The sequence below is a fragment of the Microcaecilia unicolor genome, chromosome 8 (genome assembly GCF_901765095.1).
Source record: "Microcaecilia unicolor chromosome 8, aMicUni1.1, whole genome shotgun sequence".
In the NCBI taxonomy this organism is placed as follows: domain Eukaryota; kingdom Metazoa; phylum Chordata; class Amphibia; order Gymnophiona; family Siphonopidae; genus Microcaecilia; species Microcaecilia unicolor.
The window spans coordinates 192,025,586-192,051,855 of NC_044038.1; the positions used below are offsets into that span (position 1 = coordinate 192,025,586).

The 26,270-nt window shown below is 44.7% G+C and overlaps 1 protein-coding gene across 3 annotated transcripts in view; it reads right to left on the reverse strand.

The window, feature by feature from the left end:
* Positions 1–6,002: 6,002 nt before the first annotated feature.
* The window catches only part of TBC1D20 (TBC1 domain family member 20), a 102,462-nt gene continuing 82,194 nt past the window's right edge, over positions 6,003–26,270 (reverse strand). For all 3 annotated transcript variants that reach the window (XM_030212880.1, XM_030212879.1, XM_030212881.1), the window contains 2 exons: positions 9,169–9,353; positions 6,003–8,534 (listed from right to left, as the gene is read on the reverse strand). In XM_030212880.1, coding sequence (XP_030068740.1) covers positions 8,279–8,534; positions 9,169–9,353 — 441 coding nt within the window. In that variant the 3' untranslated portion in view covers positions 6,003–8,278. The remainder of the gene's footprint in view (positions 8,535–9,168; positions 9,354–26,270) is intronic.

Sequence of the window (26,270 nt, forward strand, 5' to 3'; positions counted from 1 at the left end):
TATATTGATCTATGCTGTATGAATACTCCAAGTTGACCTGTAGTGTGAATATCGTCAATAAAACAGTTTAAACCTTAAAAAAGTGAATAAGAGCAAGATTACATAGATTAGAATATCACCACTACAGAGGAGGGAGGTAGGGTAAGTCGATGATTACAACTATTGCGAAACAGGGGCATGTACAATTTACCCCTAGCGATTTTATGAGACTTCCCTACTAAGAAAAGTACTATCTACAAAACGTTCACACACTATTTCTAGGATAAGCAGCATAAAATCTGTTTTACTCTTTTGGGATCTTGCCAGGTACTTGTGACCTGGATTGGCCACTGTTAGAACAGGATACTGGGCTTGATGGACCTTCAGTCTGATCCAGTATGGCAATGCTTATGTTCTTACTAATACTAATCATTTCTATAGTGCTACTAGATGTATGTAGCGCTGTACACTACACAAGTAAGAGAGTGTCCCTGCTCAACACAGCTTACAATCTAATCAAGAGAGACAAACAGTACAAATAAGGGATAAGGGAATTAGTTAAGGTGGAAATAAAACAGACATGGGTACTGAACAAGTGAATAGGAGTTATGAGTCAAAAGCAGCCTCGAAGATGTGGGCTTTTAGCCTACATTTAAAGATGGCCACAGATGGAGCCTGACATACTAACTCAGGAAGTCAACTGCAGGAGTATGGTGCAGCAAGATAAATGGCAGTGTAGGAGAAGGGTACAAATAAGAGATTTACCCGATGAATGGAGTTCCCGGGGCGGAGTGTAAGGAGAGAGAAGAGTGGAGAGGTACCGTGCAGCTGCAGAGTGAAGGCACTTATAAGTCAATAAGAGGAGTTTGAAATGTATGTGGAAATGGATAGGGACCCAACGAAGTGACTTGAGGAGAGGGCTAATATGAGCATAGCTAAACTGGCAGAAAATAAGTTGTACAGCAGAATTTTGAACAGATTGAAAGGGAGAGAGCTGACTTAGTGGGAGACCTGTGAGAAGCAAGTTGCAGTAGTCTAAGTGTGAGATGATGAGAGTGTGGATAAGGGTTTTGGCAGTGTGTTCTTATGGCTATCTGCACATCCTAGCATTTCAAGGGCTCAAACTCCATACCTACGTCATCTTTCCATAATGAGGAAAGAACAATTGATTGATTCAAATAAAAGGCAGAAACCACTTTTGGAAGGAACAAAGGGACAGTATGGAGACTCCCACTTCAGTAAAGCGAAGGAAGGGATATCTACATGAAAAAGCCAGAGGCTCTGCCTTCCCACACATATACCCCTTCCTTTCCATCTTTCTTTTCCCTGAAACATACTCCTATCCTGTCCCCTCCCCCACCACAAACCACCACCCTCCCAGGTACACCTTCAAGCTGGCTCCCCTCACACCCATGGCATACTACCAAGCTCACGCTGCCCACCCTCACCAAACTCCCCATACCCCCTAAGCATGTTATGCCCCAATCCACATGCTATACCCTAAGGCATGCCCTCCCTACCCCCTCTCCCCAATCTTCCCCTCTGGTACTTACCCCCCAACTTGGTTTTGTTGTCCCTCCCTGCTCCGAGTCCATTGAACCCAAGTAAAACCGAGCTTCTCTGGGTCCCTAACACAAGTGGATACATACCTGACATCAAAATCCCTTTTGGGAAGTATGAACTCCCTCTCAAATCACAAGTCAGGAACCTTGGAATACTGCTAGATTCAACACTTACTCTGATTCCCCAAATCCAAGCAACCTTCAAGAGCTGCTTCTACTCTTTGCGACAGCTACGCTGCCTCTCTCCTTACATCGAGAAGTTAAATCTTATCCCAGTTGTGCATGCCATGGTAACATCAAGACTGGATTACTGCAATGCACTATACAATGGTCTGACTACAAAGGGCCTGCACCAGCTCCAGTTGATTCAGAATGCAGCAGTAAGACTCATAGAAGGTTACAAGCGAAGTGACCATATCACACCATTTTTGTAAAAACTTCATTGGCTACCAGTACAATACAGGGCTAAATTTAAAACTCTATGTCTGATCTTCAAGGCCCTGAAAGGAAATGGCCCCGAGGACTTTCACTAACTACACCCTCTCCAAAAGACATTACACGATGTGATACCCGTAAGCGAGCCTTCTCCGGAGTAGCCCCCACACTCTGGAATGCATTGCCTGAAAGGCTCCGCTTAACACAAGACTACCTCTACTTCAGGAAGCAGGTGAAAGCTTGGCTCTTCAACCAAGCCTTTAATGGAAGAAGTAACTAACTTGTTAGTCTCACTCACACACACAAGGATTGACTCGGGCTGCACATACTGCTGCGGGACATGTTTATCCACTTCTACTCTAGCTGAGATAATATTTAACCATCTCTCTGACCCCACGTGCAACTTTCTTTAAATCAATCACCTTACTTTCTAATTCTTCCTACTTTCTTACTCATCTATATGTTACAACTTTGCCTTACCCTTCACCAGTGGCGTTCCTAGGGGGGCTGACACCCGGGGCGGATCGCCGATGCGCCCCGCCCCCTGGGTGCAGCGCCCCCGGAACAGTGCGACGCCCCCCCCCGGCGAAAGAACCCCTCCCGATACTCCGGCGACTGAACCCCCCCCAGGTACACACCGCTGGGAGGGGGGTGCCGCGCGCCTGCCGGCTCTTCGTTTTCATGCTCCTTCTGCCCCGGAACAGGAAGTAACCTGTTCCAGGGCAAAGGGAGCATGAAAACGAAGAGCCGACTGGCGCGCGACACCCCCCCCCCCAGCGGCATGCACCCGGGGCGGACCGTCCCCACCGCCCTCCACTTGGTACGCCACTGCCCTTCACTACCAATTATAATGTTCTAGTACATATTGTGTTGTCATTGCAATACTTTGTATTGTTGTTCGAATATTTTTACTGCTTTAATTGCCTATTGCTCATGTTTGATCTATTCTTACTGTACACCGCCTTGAGTGAATGCCTTCAAAAAGGCGGTAAATAAATAAATAATAAATAAAAGGAGAAGGAAGTGAATAGCTGTACATCTGGCCAAGTCCCCTCTGCAGTCCTAGTCCAGCTGCTCATTTGAGCCAGTTTTACAGAAGCCTACACAGTTCAAATAAGGAGACAGAGAATGCAAACCATGTACTGCCTTCTCTTGCCACATCAGTGCAGGGAGGAAGAGGAATAAAAGGAGAGCCACTGATGCCTGTGCATAATATTCTCTCTGCCATACAGACTTTCAGATGCAGGCACACACAGCCAAACTTATGCTTACACTCCAGGACATTAAACAATTATGCACATGCATAATTTCACATATAATTCATCAAAATGGCAGCACCTGAATCCTAATGGTAAATCAGGATGCATTACTACGGGCCAATCTGCCAAATAAGGCAATGCTTGGAAGGGGTCAGGCATCAATCTACATATGGGTGGGGAGTTGGGAAATCCAGGAAGCGATACATATGAGGGACCTGGATGGAAGGGGAGAGGAGTGAAAAAGAGAGCCTGGGGTGAATATGCTTCCATGCTGCACTCACCAGCCTGCTGGGAGGGGGGGGCACCACAGCAGCAGCGATCCAGTCCTTATACTAGCTTCTCCCCAGCTGCAGAAGTCACAGCCCCCTTACACTCATGTACAAGCAGCACAAACATTTCTCTTGCTTTAGCCCTTGCATTCCACTGAGCCAGTCCCAACTAGTGTCGGGGGGGGGGGGGGGGGGGGGGGGGGGGAGGGGGGTGCCAAAGTTGATGCAAATGGCAGCAGTAGGGGGCAGATATGACCTATGCACAATTAGCCCTATCCCACCTCCTTGATGCCTTTTTTTTTTTGGGGGGGGGGGTAGTAACAGTAAATCATCCTTAATTCTGGGCCATTCAATCAGAGATTAAGCCCCAATTAACACAATGTTAAATGCAAAATAATTAGGTTATAAGAATTACACAATGTTGAAGTACAGGAAGACTCAACAGCTGTAATTCTACTTATGAAACATTCCAATTACCAGTCCACATCCTACTGGAAAGGACAAGCTGGACTGCTACAGATCCCTATACAGCTGATGCACAGCTCATTTTGGACACACACGGGATTAGTCAGTCAGAAATTCTAGAAGGAACCGGAAAGCACAAGCAGCCAGACTGCATACAGTTGACCACCACAGAAAATACACACAAATGTGTTTCCCCTTGTATTGTGGAAACTACAAAAGGCAGAAGACATACCTATTCCAGTCACTAAATTAAAAATAATATACCTTTTCTTATCTTTGGTGTCTGGATTCTTTTTTTCTGTGAACATTGATTCCAGTGTCATGTTCTATTTAGTCTGTTTCTTCCTGTCTTCTTCACTTTCTCACCTGCAGCTCTTGATGCCAATATTTTACTTAATCTGCCATCATTTCTTTTTCTGCCTCTCTATCCACTTATAGCTGAATTTTGCCTCTTCTTTTCTCCCTCTCTCATCTACCATCTCCTTCACCTCACCTACCTGTTTCCCCGCTCTTATCTCCCTATTATCTCACCCATTTCCACAGCCTCTTATTCCCCGTGCCTAGGGTTACCATATTTTGTCCCCCAAAAATGACACATGCCCCGCCCCCTTTCACACCCCACCCTGCCCTCTTTCATGCCCTCGCTCCGCCCCATCACATTTTCCCCTCCTCCGTCACACGCCCTGTCACTCCTACTACTACTACTACTATTTAGCATTTCTATAGCGCTACAAGGCATACGCAGCGCTGCACAAACATAGAAGAAAGACAGTCCCTGCTCAAAGAGCTTACAATCTAATAGACAAAAAATAAATAAAGTAAGCAAATCAAATCAATTAATTCCGCATTTTTAGGTATAACTTGTCTGGAATGTTTTTACGTTTGGGGAGCGTGCCAGGTGCCCTTGACCTGGATTGGCCACTGTCGGTGACAGGATGCTGGGCTAGATGGACCTTTGGTCTTTCCCAGTATGGCACTACTTATGTACTTATGTACTTATGAACGGGAAGGAAGAGAGGAGGGTAGGTGGAGGCGAGTGGTTACAAGTGGTTACTAGTCAAAAGCAATGTTAAAGAGGTGGGCTTTCAGTCTAGATTTAAAGGTGGCCAAGGATGGGGCAAGACGTAGGGGCTCAGGAAGTTTATTCCAGGCGTATGGTGCAGCGAGACAGAAGGCGCGAAGTCTGGAGTTGGCAGTAGTGGAGAAGGGAACAGATAAGGATTTATCCATGGAGCGGAGTGCACGGGAAGGGGTGTAGGGAAGGACGAGTGTGGAGAGATACTGGGGAGCAGCAGAGTGAATACATTTATAGGTTAGTAGAAGAAGTTTGAACAGGATGCGAAAACGGATAGGGAGCCAGTGAAGGGTCTTGAGGAGAGGGGTAGTATGAGTAAAGCGACCCTGGCGGAAGATGAGACGGGCAGCAGAGTTTTGAACCGACTGGAGAGGGGAGAGGTGACTAAGTGGGAGGCCAGCAAGAAGCAGATTGCAGTAGTCTAAACGAGAGGTGACAAGGGTGTGGATGAGGGTTTTGGTAGAGTGCTCGGAAAGAAAGGGGCGGATTTTACGGATGTTGTAAAGAAAGAAACGACAGGTTTCCCCCTCCCCATACCTTACTATTGCCCTGGTGGTCTAGTGACCTCTTCAGGGCAGGAAAGAGCCCCCTCTTTCCTGCCCAGAGTGCTGCCCTGCATGCATCCTTCCTGCTTGTGATCTTGACGCCGATTCAAAATGGCCGCCGAGAGTTGAAGTCTCGTGAGATCACTTCAATTCTCGGCGGCCATTTTGAATCAGCACCGAGATCATGAACAGGAAGGATGCATGCAGGGCAGCGCTCCGGGCAGGAAAGTGGGGGCTCTTTCCTGCCCTGAAGGCGGAAGAGATCACTAGACCACCAGGGCAGTAGTAAGTAAAGAGAGGCTAGCAATCTGCCCGTTTGTCCGGATTTCTGGACAAACTGGCAGGCGGGCCATCCTATAGGACGGCCCGCCCACAAGCCTGTCCATTTGTCCAGAAATCCGGACAAACGGGCAGATTGGCAAAACCCGGACATGTCCTCAAAAAGAGGATATGTCCGGGTAAATCCGGACATATGGTAACTCTACCCGTGCCTCACCTGCTCCCTAGCCCCCAGTTTCCCCAACTCACCTCAATTTCCCTTTTGCCTCAACCACTCTCCTCCTTCCAGCTCCTTTACTCCAGCTTCATCCCATTTGTTTTATAGGAATATGGTAAAGGCCCAAATGGCTCATCTAGTCAGCCCAGTTAAGATTCTTCCTCAGACTAGATGAGGTTATTTCCCCATATACAACCCATAATCACCCCTTGTGTCATATCTTAACCTGACCTTGTAACCCTTTCCCTGATTCTATAGGATCATAAAAATATATAAATTATATTTCTGCATAGTGAGAAGCAACAACTTAAGAATTCAAGTGGCCCTATTTAGATCATAGCAGGGGACCCTGAGCTCTAAGATTACACAGCTACTTTATGGACTACAAATTCAGCCCTTGCTGCAGAATTAGTTACTTCATGTAGAGTCACTGGAGACAGAGGACAAGGTCCAAGCTAAAACTTCACTGACGGCCATGGCCATAACAGCGAGGCAACACATCTTCTCTCTCCCTCCCCCCCCCCCCCCCCCCCCCCACAACACTGGGGCTGAGGAGGAGTAGTGAGTACAGTGCCTCTGGCTGCCTCCTCAACAGCTTGCTCTGTGTACTTAGTCTCTCCAACCATAATGGGAGGGTCAATTGCCTGGATCAGGGGTGGCAGCAAAGGAAGGATTACAACAGTGAGGAAATCTTGGTCTCAGTGGCTCACAGGCAAAGAAGGCGAGAACTGTGGAAGGCCTAAAGTAAACAGATAGAGGCAATGCTCTGTCCTGCTATTCAGCGCCTCTTTGACAAGTCAGCAACATGCCATATGGACTTGGTTAAATGGAGAGCGACAGCAGCACTCTGTCCTTGTTTGTGTTCAGTGCCATTCTCTATATAGACCAGAAGTATAATATACAGATTATTATTAATGCTGGTGGAAGAATTGCCAGGGACCCTTCTTTCAGCTGCTTTATATTGTACAGTGGCTATCCAGAGGCAGGTGAAAAGTTAACATGCAACATTTTCTCTCTCTGGTACCACATGGCCAATATACATACAAGTGATAGAAAGCACCAGCACTAACCAATTCATCAAGAAACTGAATAAGTGCTTGAAAGCTCACCACTCACTGAATTGGTAAATCTACAAAATGTGTCACATGCCATTTTGTTTGAGAGAGGAGGAAGGGGCTATCTTAAAATTTTAAAACATTTAAAAAGTGAAGTTACTGCATTTTTCTGATGCTTTGGGCATGTCCTTTTGTATTTGTTGTTATGGACCTTTTTTCCCCCTTTTGGGTGGATTTGTACTTTTTTATGCTTTGTTGTGCTTGTGTCCTGTTTATGTATTCTTGTATTTGTGCGGTTTACAAGCTTTGAATTACAGTTGTGGTGTTATGACATGTTCTAATAAAAGACTTCTAAAAATTAAAAAAAAAAGTGCCAAAGCCTCTGTTCCATTTGTGTTCCCACTGATTAAGATGACCAGCCTTCAGGAGAACATGTAAGTACCACTGTATGCAGGACATCTTTCATTTTGGTATCTCCCTCTCCAGAACTCAATACTGTATTAATACAAACATCAGCCTAATAGTTCAATGGTCTTTACTTTACACAATTAAAGGTATCTACAAATCCATATTTACAAATATGTAAATTGTCTATACAAAAGATCTGCCTCAGCACAGCTAGAAATTGAACACTGTAAGAGTGTATGCCTTTGTATGCAAGAAAAATAAAGTACAAACAGAGTGAAGCCCACCCTCCAGTAGGTCAACAGGCATCCAGTGTTCATGCCACCCTTTTAGCAGGATCAGCACAGGCCCAGTGTAACCTCTCTTACAAGATCCTCTTTACCAATTCTAGTACAAGATCCTGAATGCTTCCATGTAAATTTTAAGAAACAAATTGCTGACCAACTGCCTCTACATCCTGTAGGACTCCAGTTCCAGGAGTTCTTACCCTGGAAGCTGCCCGGTACTAGACAGCAGATGACAGCTTCAGGAAGACCAGCCCCGAAGTCTGATTGATCTCTACCATCTAGTTTCCACACTGAGCCACAGCTCATATAGCATACACATCTTGCTATTCTAATCAAGACGCGTGTGCCAAAAGGGAACTTCCAGCCACCAAGGGGACATGTACCATCAGGAAGCACAAGCTGCAGACACAGGACCCAAGCAAACAAGAACAGAAAATCTTCATCTCTCAGGGGAAAATCTGTAACTCAAACTTGGGTGCCCAATCCAAAGCACTCTTTACTACCGCAAGCGCTGCAGCTCCCAGTGCCACCGTTAGCCCCATCACAGCCAGCTTCATAAAACGACTACTCCGTGGTCTTGACAAAATGGACCTAGAGTGCTCATCATGTCGCACATCATTTCTGAAGCGCTGGCGTAGTATGGTGTCTGGCTGCTCCTGACAGGAGGCAAGCTCAAAGTCTTTAAATGTCGAAGCAGCAATCCTGGGGGGAGGGGGGGGGGGAACAAAACAAAGAAAATGAGATGAAGGAACAGAGATTAAATTCCTCTCCCCTGTTACTACAAGCAGATGCACAATTACTTTAAAAAGATCCCTATCATCCCCTGCGCCCCTACACCCACCCACAATGTTTACAGCATGGAGTGGAGGAACAGTCTAATGGTTAGTGCAGTGAGCTGAGATCCTGGGCAATTGGGTTTGATTTCCATTGCAAATCCTTGTGACCCTGGGCAAGTCACTTAACTCTCTATTGCCCCAAGTACAAAAAAAACACCTTAGATTGTAAGCCCACTAGGGACAGAGAAAGCATCTGCTTATAATGAATACAGTGCTACATACGTCGAGTAGTGCTATAAAAATGATTAGTAGTAGTAAAGCATGTCTTCTCCTTTTACCATGACCTATTTAAGGTCAGTACTTTCTGCAGCCAAGACAACAATTCAGAAAGTGCAATACCCCCAGATGGCACAGAACAGTTTTATAACCCCATCTGGGGTCACAACCCCAAGTTTGAGAAACTCTGGTTTAGTGTGAAAGCTAATAGAAATAACACCCCCTCTTATACCCTGGTCTTCAACATCCTTCTGAGCCTAAGACAGTAACAATTCAGGACTTACCGCTCCATTTGCTGCTCAGCTGCCTCTCTGGCAAGTTCAGAGGGTGGAAACTGGACAAATAGGTCCCCTGCTTGGCTGATCAGGGATTCATATGGAAGGTCTTGGGGAATCTGGGAGAGAAGATGATGGACAGAAGCCATATCGCATTCGCAATCCAACACCTCCTGCTCTCGGTACAGGACAATCTGCAACAAACAGTACATGAAAGACAAAGCATCAGCCAAGGTTGAGATATGGGCATTACAATAGTGCCAAGTGAACATCGTGCGAACCACAGTCAGTCCAAAAAAAAAAAAAAAGACTTCTGAGAAACTAAAGCTCAGCATCCTTAGATTATACCCAGGAGAAGTGAAAGAAAGTTCTGGCCTTTGTGGTACAGAGAAATAAGGGCTTGTTCCAAAGCAGTAATGTGTAAAGCAGGGATCTATCTGAACATGTCACAAGGCAGGCACTGAAAAGAGGCTATCTGCCATACTCCCCACTTGCAGGCCCTTTACACCAGTGGTTCTTAACCCAGTCCTCAGGATACACCCAGCCACGTCTGGTTTTCAGGATACTCACAAAGGAATATGCAGGAGATGGAGGCCAATTCTCTTATGCATATTTATTGTGACAATGTGAAAACTAGACTGGCTGGGTATGTCCTATGAGCTTAGCAACCCTGCCTCATACCTATTTTCTCTCATATCACCCATTGTGGAGAAATGGCCTAGTGGTTAGTGCAAGCAGCCTGAGAACCAGGAGAACCAAGTTCGGTTCCCACTAGAGAGTTGCACGGGGACAGAAATCCAACCCGTCCCCGCCCAACCCCGCTGGAATGTAACCTGTCCCCATTTGTTCCCATAGGGAATCTAACCCATCCCCGTCCGTCTCCGCAGGAAATCTAATCCATCCCCGCCCATCTCTGCGGGGAATCTAACCCGTCCCTACCCAGTCCCACAAGAACTTAATGGTAAATAAAAAAAATTCCTGTTGGCTCTCTGTCTCTCTCTCTGGGTTCGAGCCACAGCACTGCAGGCAAGGAGGTAACTGAAGTTGGAATACTCTGGTGCGCACATGTAAGACTTCTCTGATTCACTGGCACTGTGTGCTAAGAGATCGCCACATGCACGCGCCAGTAGGTCAGGTGACATCTGATGCTTGTGCCTATGTCAGAGCTGAGGTCTGCGAATCAGCCTGGGAGCAGAGAGGATTAATAGTAACAGAGCAAATGACAGCAGATAAAAACTGGAATGGTCCATCCAGTCTGCCCAATAGTCATAATCATTAAATCAACAATGAACGTGATGATATACAGTGGTGGAAATAAGTATTTGATCCCTTGCTGATTTTGTAAGTTTGCCCACTGACAAAGACATGAGCAGCCCATAATTGAAGGGTAGGTTATTGGTAACAGTGAGAGATAGCACATCACAAATTAAATCCGGAAAATCACATTGTGGAAAGTATATGAATTTATTTGCATTCTGCAGAGGGAAATAAGTATTTGATCCCCCACCAACCAGTAAGAGATCTGGCCCCTACAGACCAGGTAGATGCTCCAAATCAACTCGTTACCTGCATGACAGACAGCTGTCGGCAATGGTCACCTGTATGAAAGACACCTGTCCACAGACTCAGTGAATCAGTCAGACTCTAACCTCTACAAAATGGCCAAGAGCAAGGAGCTGTCTAAGGATGTCAGGGACAAGATCATACACCTGCACAAGGCTGGAATGGGCTACAAAACCATCAGTAAGACGCTGGGCGAGAAGGAGACAACTGTTGGTGCCATAGTAAGAAAATGGAAGAAGTACAAAATGACTGTCAATCGACAAAGATCTGGGGCTCCACGCAAAATCTCACCTCGTGGGGTATCCTTGATCATGAGGAAGGTTAGAAATCAGCCTACAACTACAAGGGGGGAACTTGTCAATGATCTCAAGGCAGCTGGGACCACTGTCACCACGAAAACCATTGGTAACACATTACGACATAACGGATTGCAATCCTGCAGTGCCCGCAAGGTCCCCCTGCTCCGGAAGGCACATGTGACGGCCCGTCTGAAGTTTGCCAGTGAACACCTGGATGATGCCGAGAGTGATTGGGAGAAGGTGCTGTGGTCAGATGAGACAAAAATTGAGCTCTTTGGCATGAACTCAACTCGCCGTGTTTGGAGGAAGAGAAATGCTGCCTATGACCCAAAGAACACCGTCCCCACTGTCAAGCATGGAGGTGGAAATGTTATGTTTTGGGGGTGTTTCTCTGCTAAGGGCACAGGACTACTTCACCGCATCAATGGGAGAATGGATGGGGCCATGTACCGTACAATTCTGAGTGACAACCTCCTTCCCTCCGCCAGGGCCTTAAAAATGGGTCGTGGCTGGTCTTCCAGCACGACAATGACCCAAAACATACAGCCAAGGCAACAAAGGAGTGGCTCAGGAAGAAGCACATTAGGGTCATGGAGTGGCCTAGCCAGTCACCAGACCTTAATCCCATTGAAAACTTATGGAGGGAGCTGAAGCTGCGAGTTGCCAAGCGACAGCCCAGAACTCTTAATGATTTAGAGATGATCTGCAAAGAGGAGTGGACCAAAATTCCTCCTGACATGTGTGCAAACCTCATCATCAACTACAGAAGACGTCTGACCGCTGTGCTTGCCAACAAGGGTTTTGCCACCAAGTATTAGGTCTTGTTTGCCAGAGGGATTAAATACTTATTTCCCTCTGCAGAATGCAAATAAATTCATATACTTTCCACAATGTGATTTTCCGGATTTAATTTGTGATGTGCTATCTCTCACTGTTACCAATAACCTACCCTTCAATTATGGGCTGCTCATGTCTTTGTCAGTGGGCAAACTTACAAAATCAGCAAGGGATCAAATACTTATTTCCACCACTGTATACTTGCTTATGGTCTTTCTGTGGCATTTCTGGGACATAGACCATAGAAGTCCGCCTGGCTCTATCCTTATGTTCCAACTGCTGGAGTTGCCCTCAAAGCTCACTCCAGCCTATTCATCTTCTCATTTATGGGACACAGACCATACAAGTCTGTCCAGCATGGTCCTCATGTTCCAGCCACTAAAGTTGCTTCTAAGCCCTTTCCAGCCCATCCTAAACCAGATTGCCATATATGAGACACAGACCGTACAGGTCTCCCATTATCGGCTCTAGTTCATCACAGCCAGAGTTGCCATCTAAGTGTCACTCGACACAGCCACACACATGCAGCAATTAAGTTTAGGTTTTTTTATGTTTAATCATTTTTATTGCAGAAAGATATATGACATTACAATAACGCAATTATCACAAAACTTGCTTTTATCAACATCCCCCCCTACCAACGCCCTCCCCTTTCCCTGCCCTTTCCCTCCCTTATCCCTCCATCTTATCTCTATACCCCCCTCCCTCCCCTTATCCATCCCACTCTACTTATTTAGGTTTTTTTATAACTTCCATTTAATCCTCAGTGTTTATCCCATGCCTTTTTGAATTTCATCACCATTTGTATCTCTACCACCTCCTTAATGGAGACTTTCTGCATCTGTGCTGTTAAAGCGAGGAGGAGACAGCACTCAAAGGACTTGGTACTCGGTAGGTGAGAGGCTGGCGCAAGTGCAGCATACACTTCCACGAGAACCCCGCAGGAACTGCTTCCATCCCAATGGGAACCCCGCAGGAACTGCTTCTGTCCCCAACCCCGTTCAGGTCTGTAGTTCCCACTGCAGCTCCTTGTGACTCTGGGCAAGTCACTTAACCCTTCACTACCGCAGGCACTAAATACGTACCTGTGTATAATATGTAAATTGCTTTGATTGTAACCACAAAAAGGCGGTATATCAAATCCCATACCCTTCCCTTTCCTTCTTCACCTTCAAGGCCTTAAGGGGACTTGAGGATTTGGGTTCACATCTTGTCACTAAATTGAGATGAGATCAGATTCAAATTTTGGGAATCACCCTTCTAGGATCTCAGATGTTGGATCAGAGACCTTATTTAGGGATGCCATGTTCTCTTGTAATAGGAAATTCTAACAGAAGCAATCAAAATACAGTGTCCAGCTGTTTGTAATTATTTATACAATTCTATGTGTACCAAATTGCAAGCTATACTACTCTAACAATGTATTTGAGTCAAGTAGGCTTGATTGTAGGAGGAAAAGACCTCGGGTGCTCAGTGTGCTATTCCAGGGTTTGATCATGGATTTAGCCATACAACCACCGAGTGAGCTTCTTCACTGGTCTAAAAATCTCCAGTCTAATTCTTCCTTTATTTTTTTACTTTTTATTATAGTTTGTGTTTTTTATTTTTTACTTTGTTGTATCTGTATATATTTCTTGAAAGATCTAATCAATTCAACTAGAGCTTAAAAACATATCCATACTGACTGTAAAGAGCACTTATCTTGCTTCTCTTTGCTCTGACTCCGTTTGGCAATATCTTGGCTGTTATCTTAACAGAGAGCCTCCGTTTCACTAATGCTTCTTTGGGAGACTAACCAGTCTTGTCAGTATTCTTCAATGACATTCTGTTAACAAATGAACAGAAAATTAAATGTCATCGTACCTGGCTCATATTCCAAAAGAAATTTAGGAGAGACTGTGGTAACTTCTACCTTTTTAGCCGCTTGCATGTGTCTATTTGCATGGTCCCGCTCAAAGATGGCGCCTAGTACTTTAAAGGAACGCTAATCTGAAATAACCAATGGGCTTTTTCATCAACGATGATGTCACCATTTTATCTGACTAGTTCTTAAGGCAGACTTTCTAAATAACCTTCTTATTATACAGGAGAGGTTTTCCGAAATATCCTTATAAAATGCTTTCTACTCAATTCTATTATTAAGTCCTTTTGGGAATCCATCTTTGTTCAACTTGTAGTAATTCGCATTCTCTAATACCTCCTCGGATAGATGCTGGTATATGATCTATGACAATGCATCGGTAATCTTGAAAACAGTGTTCATACTCAATATTAATGACTAATCATTCAGGCAATTCAGTCCATTTAAAATGGATCTTCCCACACCAGAGATCACAAATTATTGCAGACCAGTATATGATATATATAGCTTCTTATCTCCTGGGTCTGACAATAGAACAAGACAAAATAAGATAAGTTAAAGTTTTAAATAACTCTATTAATGGTAGTTATACAAAAAAGAACCAGTGAAGAGTTCTATGTTGTCGATATTGCTACAAATGAAAATGGGAAGCGATTAACATCACTGAGGTTCTGGGGAGACGATTGAAAGATATAAGATTAAAAGGAGCCTTGGCTTTAAAATATTTGGTTATATTGCATACTCAATATTAGGCATCACTATTGGTGCTTCCTTTTTCTGATGGATTAAATTACGTTTATGTTCACTCAATCGTTGTTTTCCCTATGTAGAGTTTCCTACAGGGACAAATCAATATATAAAGTACATAAGTAATGCCACACTGGGAAAAGACCAAGGGTCCATCGAGCCCAGCATCCTGTCCATGACAACAGCCAATCCAGGCCAAGGGCACCTGGCAAGCTTCCCAAACGTACAAACATTCTATACATGTTATTCCTGGAATTGTGGATTTTCCCCAAGTCCATTTAGTAGTGGTTTATGGACTTGTCCTTTAGGAAACCGTCTAACCCCTTTTAAAACTCTGCCAAGCTAACCGCCTTCACCACGTTCTCCGGCAACAATTCCAGAGTTTAATTATGCATTAGGTGAAGAAAAATTTTCTCCGATTTGTTTTAAATTTACTACACTGTAGTTTCATCGCATGCCCCCTAGTCCTAGTATTTTTGGAAAGCGTGAACAGACGCTTCACATCCACCTGTTCCACTCCACTCATTATTTTATATACCTCTATCATGTCTCCCCTCAGCCGTCTCTTCTCCAAGCTGAAAAGCCCTAGCCTCCTTAGTCTTTCTTCATAGGGAAGTCGTCCCATACCTGCTATCATTTTAGTCGCCCTTCGCTGCACCTTTTCCATTCTACTATATCTTTCTTGATATGTGGCGACCAGAATTGAACACAATACTCAAGGTGCGGTCGCACCATGGAGCGATACAACGGCATTATAACATCCTCACACCTGTTTTCCATTCCTTTCCTAATAATACCCAACATTCTATTCGCTTTCTTAGCCGCAGCAGCACACTGAGCAGAAGGTTTCAGTGTATTATCGACGACGACACCCAGATCCCTTTCTTGGTCTGTAACTCCTAACGTGGAACCTTGCATTACGTAGCTATAATTCGGGTTCTTTTTTCCCACATGCATCACCTTGCACTTGCTCACATTAAACGTCATCTGCCATTTAGCCGCCCAGTCTCCGAGTCTCATAAGGTCCTTCTGTAATTTTTCATAATCCTGTCGTGAGTTAACGACTTTGAATAACTTTGTGTCATCAGCAAGTTTAATTACCTCGCTAGTTACTCCCATCTCTAAATTATTTATAAATATATTAAAAAGCAGCGGTCCTAGCACAGACCCCTGAGGAACCCCACTAACTACCCTTCTCCATTGTGAATACTGCCCATTTAATCCCACTCTCTGTTTCCTAGCCTTCAACCAGTTTTTAATCCACAATAGGATATTTCCTCCTATCCCATGGCCCTCCAATTTCCTCTGTAGCCTTTCATGAGGTACCTTGTCAAACGCCTTTTGAAAATCCAGATACCCAATATCAACCGGCTCCCCTTTGTCTACATGTTTGTTTACTCCTTCAAAGAATTGAAGTAAATTGGTCAGGCAAGATTTCCCCACACAAAAGCCATGCTGATCTGGTCTCAGTAATCCATGTCCTTGGATGTGCTCTGTAATTTTGTTTTTGATAATAGCCTCTACCATTTTCCCTGGCACAGACGTCAGACTCACCGGTCTATAATTTCCCGGATCTCCCCTGGAACCTTCTTTAAAAATCGGCGTTACATTGGCCACCCTCCAATCCTCCGGTACCACGCTTGATTTTAAGGATAAATTGCATATCACTAACAGTAGCTCCGCAAGCTCATTTTTCAGTTCTATCAGTACTCTAGGATGAATACCATCCGGTCCAGGAGATTTGCTACTCTTCAGTTTGCTGAACTGCCCCATTACGTCCTCCGGGTTTACCGTGAAGTCAGTAAGTTTCTCCGACTCGTCCACTTGAAATACCATTTCTGACACCGGTATCCCACCCAAATCTTCCTCGGTGAAGACCGAAGCAAAGAATTCATTCAATCTCTCCGCTACGTCTTTATCTTCCTTGATCGCCCCTTTTACCCCTCGGTCATCCAGCGGCCCAACCGATTCTTTTGCTGGCTTCCTGCTTTTAATATACCGAAAAAAATTTTTGCTATGTTTTTTTTTGCCTCTAATGCTATCTTTTTTTTCATAATCCCTCTTGGCCTTCTTTATCTGCGCCTTGCATTTGCTTTGACACTCATGCTGCTTTTTGTTATTTTCAGACGGTTCCTTCTTCCATTTTCTGAAGGCATTTCTTTTAGCCCTAATAGCGTCCCTTCACCTCACTTTTCAACCATGCCGGCTGTCTTTTGGACTTCCGTCTTTCTTTTCTAATTCGCGGAATATGTTTGGCCTGGGCCTCCAGGATGGTATTTTTGAACAGCATCCATGCCTGTTGTACAGTTTTTACCCTCTCAGTTGCCCCCCTAAGTTTTTTTTTTTAACCGTTCTTCTCATTTTATCATAGTCTCCTTTTTTAAAGTTAAACGCCAACATATTTGACTTCCTGTGTATAGTTACTTCAAGGTTGATATTAAAACTGATCATATTATGATCACTGTTATCAAGCGGCCCCAGTACCATAACGTCCCTCACCAGATCATGCGCTCCACTAAGAATCAAGTCTAGAATTTTTCCTTCTCTCGTCTGCTCCTGCACCAGCTGCTCCATAAAGCTATCCTTGATTTCATCAAGGAATTGTACCTCTCTAGCGTGTCCCGATGTTACATTTACCCAGTCTATATTTGGATAATTGAAGTCACCCATTATTATCACATTGCCCATTTTGTTTGCGTCTCTGATTTCTTTTATCATTTCTGCGTCTACCTGCTCATCCTGGTGAGGTGGACGGTAGTACACTATCACCGCCCTTTTCCCTTTTATATATGGAATTTCAACCCACAATGATTCAAAGGTGTGATTTGTGTCCTGCTGAATTTGTAAGCTATCTGAGTCAAGGCTCTCGTTAATATACGCTACCCCTCCACCAGTCCGGTCCACCCTATCACTACGATATACTCTGTACCCCGGTATGACAGTGTCCCACTGGTTATCCTCCTTCCACCAGGTCTCAGTAATGCCTATACTCTACATATGAGCTGTCGCAATCAGTCTTATATTGCAGGAAATATTTTTTGTTGTTAACTGGATTGATAAATTCCTTAGAATTTAAAATGTTGGGACAGAGAATACTTTTTCCAAAGCTAGAATGACCTCCAGGGTTTGTACTGTCAACCCAAATCTCATTATTATATAAAATTTCTTTGATATCAGTTTTGCAGGAGTAAGCTATGTTTTTTTTCAACTTTTGTTTATTAACACTGTGCATTAGGTACAAAAACCTGTTGTGAAAATTTACAAAACCTGGTATTTACAACAGATGTAATTCTCTTCATTGACTAAAACAGTGTTGTATCTAACATTATCAACCCTTTCCCACCCTAGCAACCAACCCTTTCCCACCCTAACCCTCCCACATCAGGAATTTAGAATTCAACTTCATGCCAAAGGAGTGAGCGAGTCCCAGAATGGGCCCATGCCATACAGTACAATGCCCCTTTTTTGAAGGATAGGTCCAAAATACTCCTACGCTCTAAAAAGCACAGGTGAATCATCGTCGAACGCCACTGTGCAACTGTCAGGGGCTCTGGACGCAGCCATAGTTGTAAAATCACTTTTTTTGCCATAAGGATGGAACATTGTAGAAAAGCCTTCAAAACCTGCTGGTGTTTTGCCATGCAATGTAAAACAGTTAAATAGTTCTGGTACCAAGAAACCTTCCATAAAGTTGACACATGTAATGCCAAGTCTTTCCAGAAAGCGTTCTCTGGTGGGCAAGTCCAGAAACATATGTCCCAAATGAGCCCCTTCGCCATCACACTTAGGGCAATTATCAGATTCTCGTAGGGTAGCATGGAAGGCTCTGTGGGGGGATACATGTAATCTGAATATAAATTTAAGTTGTAACTCCCACCAGTTAGCATTCTTTGTCAAACGATATATTATCAACAGACTGGCACGTACTTGCTCTTGGGCGAGATGTGTGTTCAAGTCCACGCTCCACTGCTGAGTCACCAGGGAGTAGTCATACTGCGTTGTAGAATCCCTTAGGTGTGAGTGATAATATTTCAAAGGAATACGCAATTGAGCATCTAAACCAAACATAGAATTATAACACTCCCAAATTTCAGAGGTCAGCGAGTCCTTTGGCAAAGATTGAACATAATGGTGTAACTGTAAATAGGCAAAAACATCTTGCTTTTAAAACTTGTACACTTCACAGAGAGCTGAGAAGGGTTTTATCATTCCCTGCTCTGACAAGACATGGCACAGATAGTGTATTCCCCAGAAAGCCTGACAAAAAACAATTGAGGAGCCACCCGCCAGGAAAGTGGGATTGCTCCTAATAGGAAGCAGGAGAGACTGTATTATTCAAAGAAAAAATATGCACAACCAACGCCACGCTTGGCGTAGTCGTCGAAAAATGGAAGAAACAGGGCCCAATGGTGCCACTCGACCCACTTGAGCTTGGAGCCAGTAGGCAAAGAGTAAGGGTCCAAACCAGCGGGTCTCTGTGGGAGTGCTGGAAAAATATTAAGTAGAACAGAACCAATCCGAGAGATGGCGCATACAGCTGGCCATTGAAAAGAGGTGTAGGTCCAGAAGACCCAGGCCTCCTTTGTTATGTGGCAGCAGTGCCCTCGCAAATGACATACAGGCCCGCTTCCCTTGCCAAAGGAATTTATTCAACCGCTTGCGCAGCCATCTCTAGTCTTTATACTGCAAAAAAAAAAAAAAAGATGCAATGTTTGAAAAACATAAATCCAGGTCGGAAACAGAGCCATGTTATAAAGTGCTACCCGCCCAAAGAGAGAAATAGGTAAAGACTGCCAGCCCTGTAAAGTATCAGCCACAAGGATTTTCAAAAATTCCATGTTTGATGAATAAAGCAAGGATAAATCCGCCGGGTGTCAGACCTGTGAGTTCTTGTACCAAGTAGAGCGCTGCCAAGCCCGGTACTCAGACCAGGTTCTGCTTGGCGGCTGGACAACCCCGGGTTTCACCTGTGCTGACCGCTGTTCCCCAGAGGTTCAGCCCCTAAGTGCGGGCGGCCTGCAGGGCTTACAAGATGGAGCTGGAAGCAGGGTGATGAACATGATGGCCAGACAGGCAGCAGGCAAGAGAGAGATCCAGGTACAGGCAAAGGCAGCAGGTTAAGAGAGTAATCCAGGTACAGGCAGAGTCAGTAGGCAGGTAGCAGACACGAGAGTAATCCAGGTACAGGCAAGGTCAGGAGGCAGGCAGCCGACACAAGAGTAATCCAGGTACAGGCAGAGTCAGTAGGCAGGCAGCAGACATGAGAGTAATCCAGGTACAGGCTAAGTCACCAACAAAGTAGAGGAGAAGCACACTACTGAGCAAGTAACACCTACCAAAGTAGAAGCCGAAGCAAGGAGTCTAGGGAGAGCTCAGATGATAAAGTGCTGGCGTCTGACATCAGCAGGGAGAAGAGGCACAGCCATAGGACAAGAGCAGGGGAAGGAGGAACCGGAAGACCAATAGGAGAGAAGCAAGGGAAGCCCAGCAGAGGAAGAGCAGACCCAGGTGGGTGGAAGCAAAGCAATCAAGGAGCTGGAAGCTAGGCAGAGAAGAGAGCAGAGCCAGGTTCATTGAAGCAAAGCAATCAAGGAGCCTGCAGCCAGAAAAGTACACCACACACATGGCTCAGGGCTGTGCGTGTTGATGGGACCCTGCGCAGCCCGAGGATGCCGCTTGCGTTGAGGTAGGGGACATGACACCGGGATTCTAACACCCAGGTAAGTTACCATCTGTGTGGCCCATTGTAGTGGGAATGTTCCCTCCCAGGTCTCCCTTATCTCAGATTGGATCGGCAGAGCCACAGATTTCTGTAGGTTGAGAGAGAAACCTGAAAAAAACCCCACACATCAATGACCGACAACAGACGAGGCAAGGATTGCTGTGGGTGGGTTAGAGTCAAAACAGGTCATCTGCAAAAGTCAATAACTTCACTGACTGGGCAGGGAGGAAAACTCTGGAAATATCCGGGTCTGCCACAATAGTGTGCAATAATGGTTCCAGGTATAACAAACATAGCAAAGGGGAAAGAGGACAGCCCCGTCTCGTACCCGACGGGACGTCCACAGTAGGAGATTTAATCGCATGACCAGCAGGCGCGCTGTCGGCCTCTGGTATAAAGTTTCAATTGCTTGGAGAAACCAGCCCCCCAGGCCCATATATGACAAAACCTGAAATAGTCCCAGCGAAACTTATCAAACGCTTTTTCCGTATCTAAGCTGACTAGCAGCAACTTTGTTTTAGAGGAGTGGCAATGGGCTATAGACCTTGAGAACGTTAACTACAGAGTGTCTATCCCACACAAACCCCACCTCCACCAGGGAAGGAATGTGGGGAGCCAAACGGTCCAACAGCACCCGGGCCAGAATTTTGAGATCCACATTTTTCAGGGAAATTGGTCTGTAAGATTCTAGATGATCTCATGGCTTGCCTGGCTTGGGTATCAATGTAATTAGAGCCTCGTTTTCGTGAGGAGAAAAGCACCCCCCATTGGATCACTGACTCATAGTACTCGATAAGGGGACCACAAAATTGTGGGGGTAACATTTAAAAATATTTGCTCGAAAAGTCGTCTGGGCCCGGGGTAGAGCCTGGGGAAGTAACTTAAGGACCTGTTGGATTTTTTGGGCCCGAAGTGGCAAAGAAAGTTGGTTCTGGTTGGCCTGGGATAATCAAGGCAAGCCCACATCCTCCAAATAATCCAGGGCCAAAGGGCCGCCCTTCACAGCATCTCTGGAAAACATTTTAGAAAAATAGGTATGAAATACCCGCATTATCTCATTTGAACCATGCACCCTAGTCCCTCCCAGCAATACAATCGACGGAATCAACTGGCGCTGAGTAGGAGTACGAGCCATGTGCGCCAGTAGCTTTCCCGTCTTGTTGCCAAAATGGTGGAAATGTAAACGTCTCGCAAAAAGGCGTTTCTTGGTTTGCTCATGAATTAGCGAGTTTAATGCGGTTAAGGCCGCAGACATGGTATCACAGTTGTATTGGGTAGGGTGAGACAAGTTTTCTTTCCTGTACGATAACCTCGCTCCAAGCGAATAATACCCGCTGAGAGATGTTTAGACCTAGCACTCATGTATGCTATTACCCCACCCCTGAAAACAGCCTTAGAGGCCACCCAAAATACAACTGGAGATTCACAAGATGCTTCATTAAAGGCTACATATTGATACCATTGTTCTCTAATATAAGTGGAGAAAGCTGTATCATGGAACAGAAAAGAGGGGAAGCACCAAGAAGAACTCTGCTCCCCCTGATTGTCAAAGGTTAAATCTAGCCAAATTAATGTATGGTCCGAGATCTCTAAGGGCCCTATGTCTGCTTGCTGCACTCTGAAGAACCAGTCCTTAGACAAAAGGATGGAATCTATGTGAGACCGAGATTGGTGGGCTTTAGATTGATGTTTGTAGTCTCTCATGGAGGGGTGTAAGAGGCGCCAAGGGTCCACCACTTGCAATGATTTACACATAGCGGGCAAACCCCTGCCCCCCCATTCCTTGGCTAGGCCGGCCTCCCAAATGGTCCAGCTCAGAGTCTAGAACTTGGTTAAAATCTCCCGCCCACACCCAAGGCGCATCAGAATGTTGGAGCCCCAACGAGGTTAGAACCTGGAAAAAATGAGATGAACATTAGGGCTGTACACTGCACAAAGATAAAAACACTGTCCAAACAGTTTAATATGAATCAAGACCACCCTCCCTTCTGAAACCTTGTAAACGAGGCGCAGTTGGCATGGGAGAACCTTTTTAATTAATATCGCCACCCCTCCCCATCTATTGCCAGAGGAAGAGTAAAAACACTCCCCCACCCACTGTTGGCACAGTTTTTCATGTTCTGAATCCGATAACTTTGTTTCTTGGATACATGCAATAGCTGCTTTATGGCGTTTAAGCTGCGTTAGAATTTTGGAATATTTCACTGGGGACAATATACCTGAAACGTTCCATGAGATGAGGCGGAGAGTTGAGCTGTTCGCCGCGGGCATTATATTGAGTGAAAAAAGAAAAAAAAGACCCAAATGCATAAAATTAGCATAACATCCGAGCCTAATCCCTCTGGAGAGAGTAGGACTGGGGGTCGTGAGGATGCTAAAGATCAAGGGGTACCTTCCCCCTCTAAGTAAACACACATCAATAGCAAAACACTTTAACCGACAGCTAGTGAAATTAACTTTCAGCTTTCAACCTGTAAGGATAATAACGATTGTTCACCATATAAAGCTGGGTCGCTAGATCATGTAGCTTCCAAAGTCTGCAGCCAAGCCATTGCCTCCTCAGAAGTTTGAAAAGAATGCTACTGATTGCCATGTTGAACCTTCAATGTGGCAGGATACTGTAGGGAAAAACACAGTTGTTTCGTGACAAGTTGGGTGCAAACTGAGGAGAAAGCCTGCCGCTTGGTAGAAAGAGTCGATGAGTAATCCTGAAAATTTCGAATTGGTCTTTCCTCGAATTGTGCATCCTCCGTTTTACTTTTATAAAAGGCGCAGAATTTGGGCCTTCTGAGAATATCAATGAAATTTTGCGACCACCACTCTGGGCTTGTCAGCATTCAGCCACGGTGGGCCCACACCGTGTACCCTATCCAGGTAGATTGCTCCCTGAGTCCTTGCAGTGGGGAAGTGCGCCAAGAGCCAAGTCTCTAGCATGGTAAACAGAGAACACTCTGGTACGGACTCAGGAAAGCCCACAAATCTAAAGTTCTCATGTCGTGCCCTATTTTGTAGGTTTTCCAGCTTGCCTTGCTGTGCCCGCGTTAGGGCCTCCAGTCGTTCTATGCTTTTGCTCTGTGTTTGCAGCAGGTCTTCCGCGTCTGAGACCCTACATTCTAGCTCTCCGGTTCGGTGGAGTTCTGGAATGAATTCTGAAGGAGTCGACAGCAGTTGGGAGGAGGGCGCCATCTTGTCCTCTCCCGACTTAACACGATCCTGCCCCCAGTGCGGCGGTTTGGTGGACATTTGTGGCGCCAGTCAGTGCACTCAGATACTTGTCCATAGACTCCTTGACCAGTAAGGTAAATTCGTTATTCAAAAGTTTTTACTGTCGATGTAAAATAGATGTTGAGAGGAGAGAGGCTCCTCGCAGTGAGCTAAGAAGCGTCCACCGCCGCTCACATCACGCGACTCGGGAGTAAGCTATTCTTAATTGATGATTTCTAAGTGCTGGATGTGTTTGTATTATTCTCCAGTGTTGTTTGATGATATTTACTGCTACTGAGATGCCTTGAGCATAATGGAGAATACAGGTTTGAATGTCCTCCTGGTCATATTTGGGCTTGGGGTTTAACAACCATTCCCCTATGGTTGTGTTTACCTCTTGTGTATGCTTGTTTTAAGATTTTCTCAGGATATCCTCTTTGCAACAATTTGGTAGTAAGCTGATTAGAATGTTTTGTAAAACTTTCTTTTTGCATACAAATCCCTCTATACATCAAATACTGAGAAAATGGCAAAGTTCTTTTAACCACCATTGGATGGTTACTTCGATAATGGAGCAATGAGTTCCGATCCATTTCTTTAATGCATACTTCTGAGACAAAATTCTGGGCAGATTGCTTTATTAATACATCCAAGAATGAAATGTGACACTTGGAATATTGCATCGTGATAGCCCAGCAATAGAGGGGGGCAAATGTATCTCCCATGGCTACTCCCTTTTTTGTAGATAAAAGCTATTTCTGAAAAGAAAAAAAATTCATAGTTAATGCTATTTCCACAATGGTAACGAAAAAAAGAAGTTGGAACTTGATGTGGTCTTGGTCTACTGTCAAGATAATCTGTCAAAATTTGTAAACATTGATGCTGAGGCAATGAGTATAAAAATACTACATCAAACATTACCATTAAAAATTGAAAGTCATATGTAGATACTGCATCAATGATTCTTTGAAAATGAGTACATAAGTACATAAGTAATGCCATACTGGGAAAAGACCAAGGGTCCATCGAGCCAGCATCCTGTCCACGACAGCGGCCAATCCAGGCCAAGGGCACCTGGCAAGCTTCCCAAACGTACAAACATTCTATACATGTTATTCCTGGAATTTTGGATTTTTCCAAGTCCGTTTAGTAGCGGTTTATGGACTTGTCCTTTAGGAAACCGTCCAACCCCTTTTTAAACTCTGCTAAGCTAACCGCCTTCACCACTTTCTCCGGCAACGAATTCCAGAGTTTAATTACACGTTGGGTGAAGAAAAATTTTCTCCGATTTGTTTTAAATTTACTACACTGTAGTTTCATCGCATGCCCCCTAGTCCTAGTATTTTTGGAAAGCGTGAACAGAAGCTTCACATCCACCTGTTCCACTCCACTCATTATTTTATATACCTCTATCATGTCTCCCCTCAGCCGTCTCTTCTCCAAGCTGTATAGCCCTAGCCTCCTTAGTCTTTCTTCATAGGGAAGTCGTCCCATCCCCGCTATCATTTTAGTCGCCCTTCGCTGCACCTTTTCCAATTCTACTATATCCTTCTTGAGATGCGGCGACCAGAATTGAACACAATACTCAAGGTGCGGTCGCACCATGGAGCGATACAACGGCATTATAACATCCTCACACCTGTTTTCCATACCTTTCCTAATAATACCCAACATTCTATTCGCTTTCTTAGCCGCAGCAGCACACTGAGCAGAAGGTTTCAGTGTGTTATCGACGACGACACCCAGATCCCTTTCTTGGTCCGTAACTCCTAACGTGGAACCTTGCATGACGTAGCTATAATTCGGGTTCTTTTTTCCCACATGCATCACCTTGCACTTGCTCACATTAAACGTCATCTGCCATTTAGCCGCCCAGTCTCCCAGTCTCCCAGTCTTGTAAGGTCCTCTTGTAATTTTTCACAATCCTGTCGTGATTTAACGACTTTGAATAACTTTGTGTCATCAGCAAATTTAATTACCTCGCTAGTTACTCCCATCTCTAAATCATTTATAAATATATTAAAAAGCAGCGGTCCTAGCATGGACCCTTGAGGAACCCCACTAACTACCCTTTTCCATTGTGAATACTGCCCATTTAACCCCACTCTCTGTTTCCTATCCTTCAACCAGTTTTTAATCCACAATAGGACATTTCCTCCTATCCCATGACCCTCCAATTTCCTCTGTAGCCTTTCATGAGGTACCTTGTCAAACGCCTTTTGAAAATCCAGATACACAATATCAATACGATTTACCAGCTGACACAATTAGTTGCAAAAACCAGTCAACGTATTGTGATAGTGGTTCTAGTATAGAATTGTTAGAGGCCACTATCGGTCTTCCCGGTGGGTTTTTGCTATCTTTATGTATTTTCGGCACCGAAGAAGCTCACTCGGTGGTTGTATGGCTAAATCCATGATCAAACCCTGGAATAGCACACTGAGCACCTGAGGTCTGTTCCTCCTACAATCAAGCCTACTTGACTCAAATACATTGTTAGAGTAGTATAGCTTGCAATTTGGTACACACAGAATTTTCTTGAACACCAAGCGATTGGCCAGTGGAGGGTGAAATTATAATTACTTATACAGCAGGAATGTAAAAACTGCTACAGTTTGCACAAAGCTTGATTCTGAAAGACCCCCACCAGCAAACTCAGGGCCTGACAGAAGTGAACTCTGTTTTGGATAAAGGAGAAGACAGGAGATTTTTTTTCTCATTCAGTTTTGTTTCCTCCCATATCCAAGATGGTTTGGGAGTAATCTGGTTTTCAATAGACTTTTGTGTTGTGAGCTTTTATCAGTATTTATGTGTATTTTCTGTCTACGAAGAAATTAGTCAAACTAGATTACATATATTGATTCTTGGAAAATGCCAA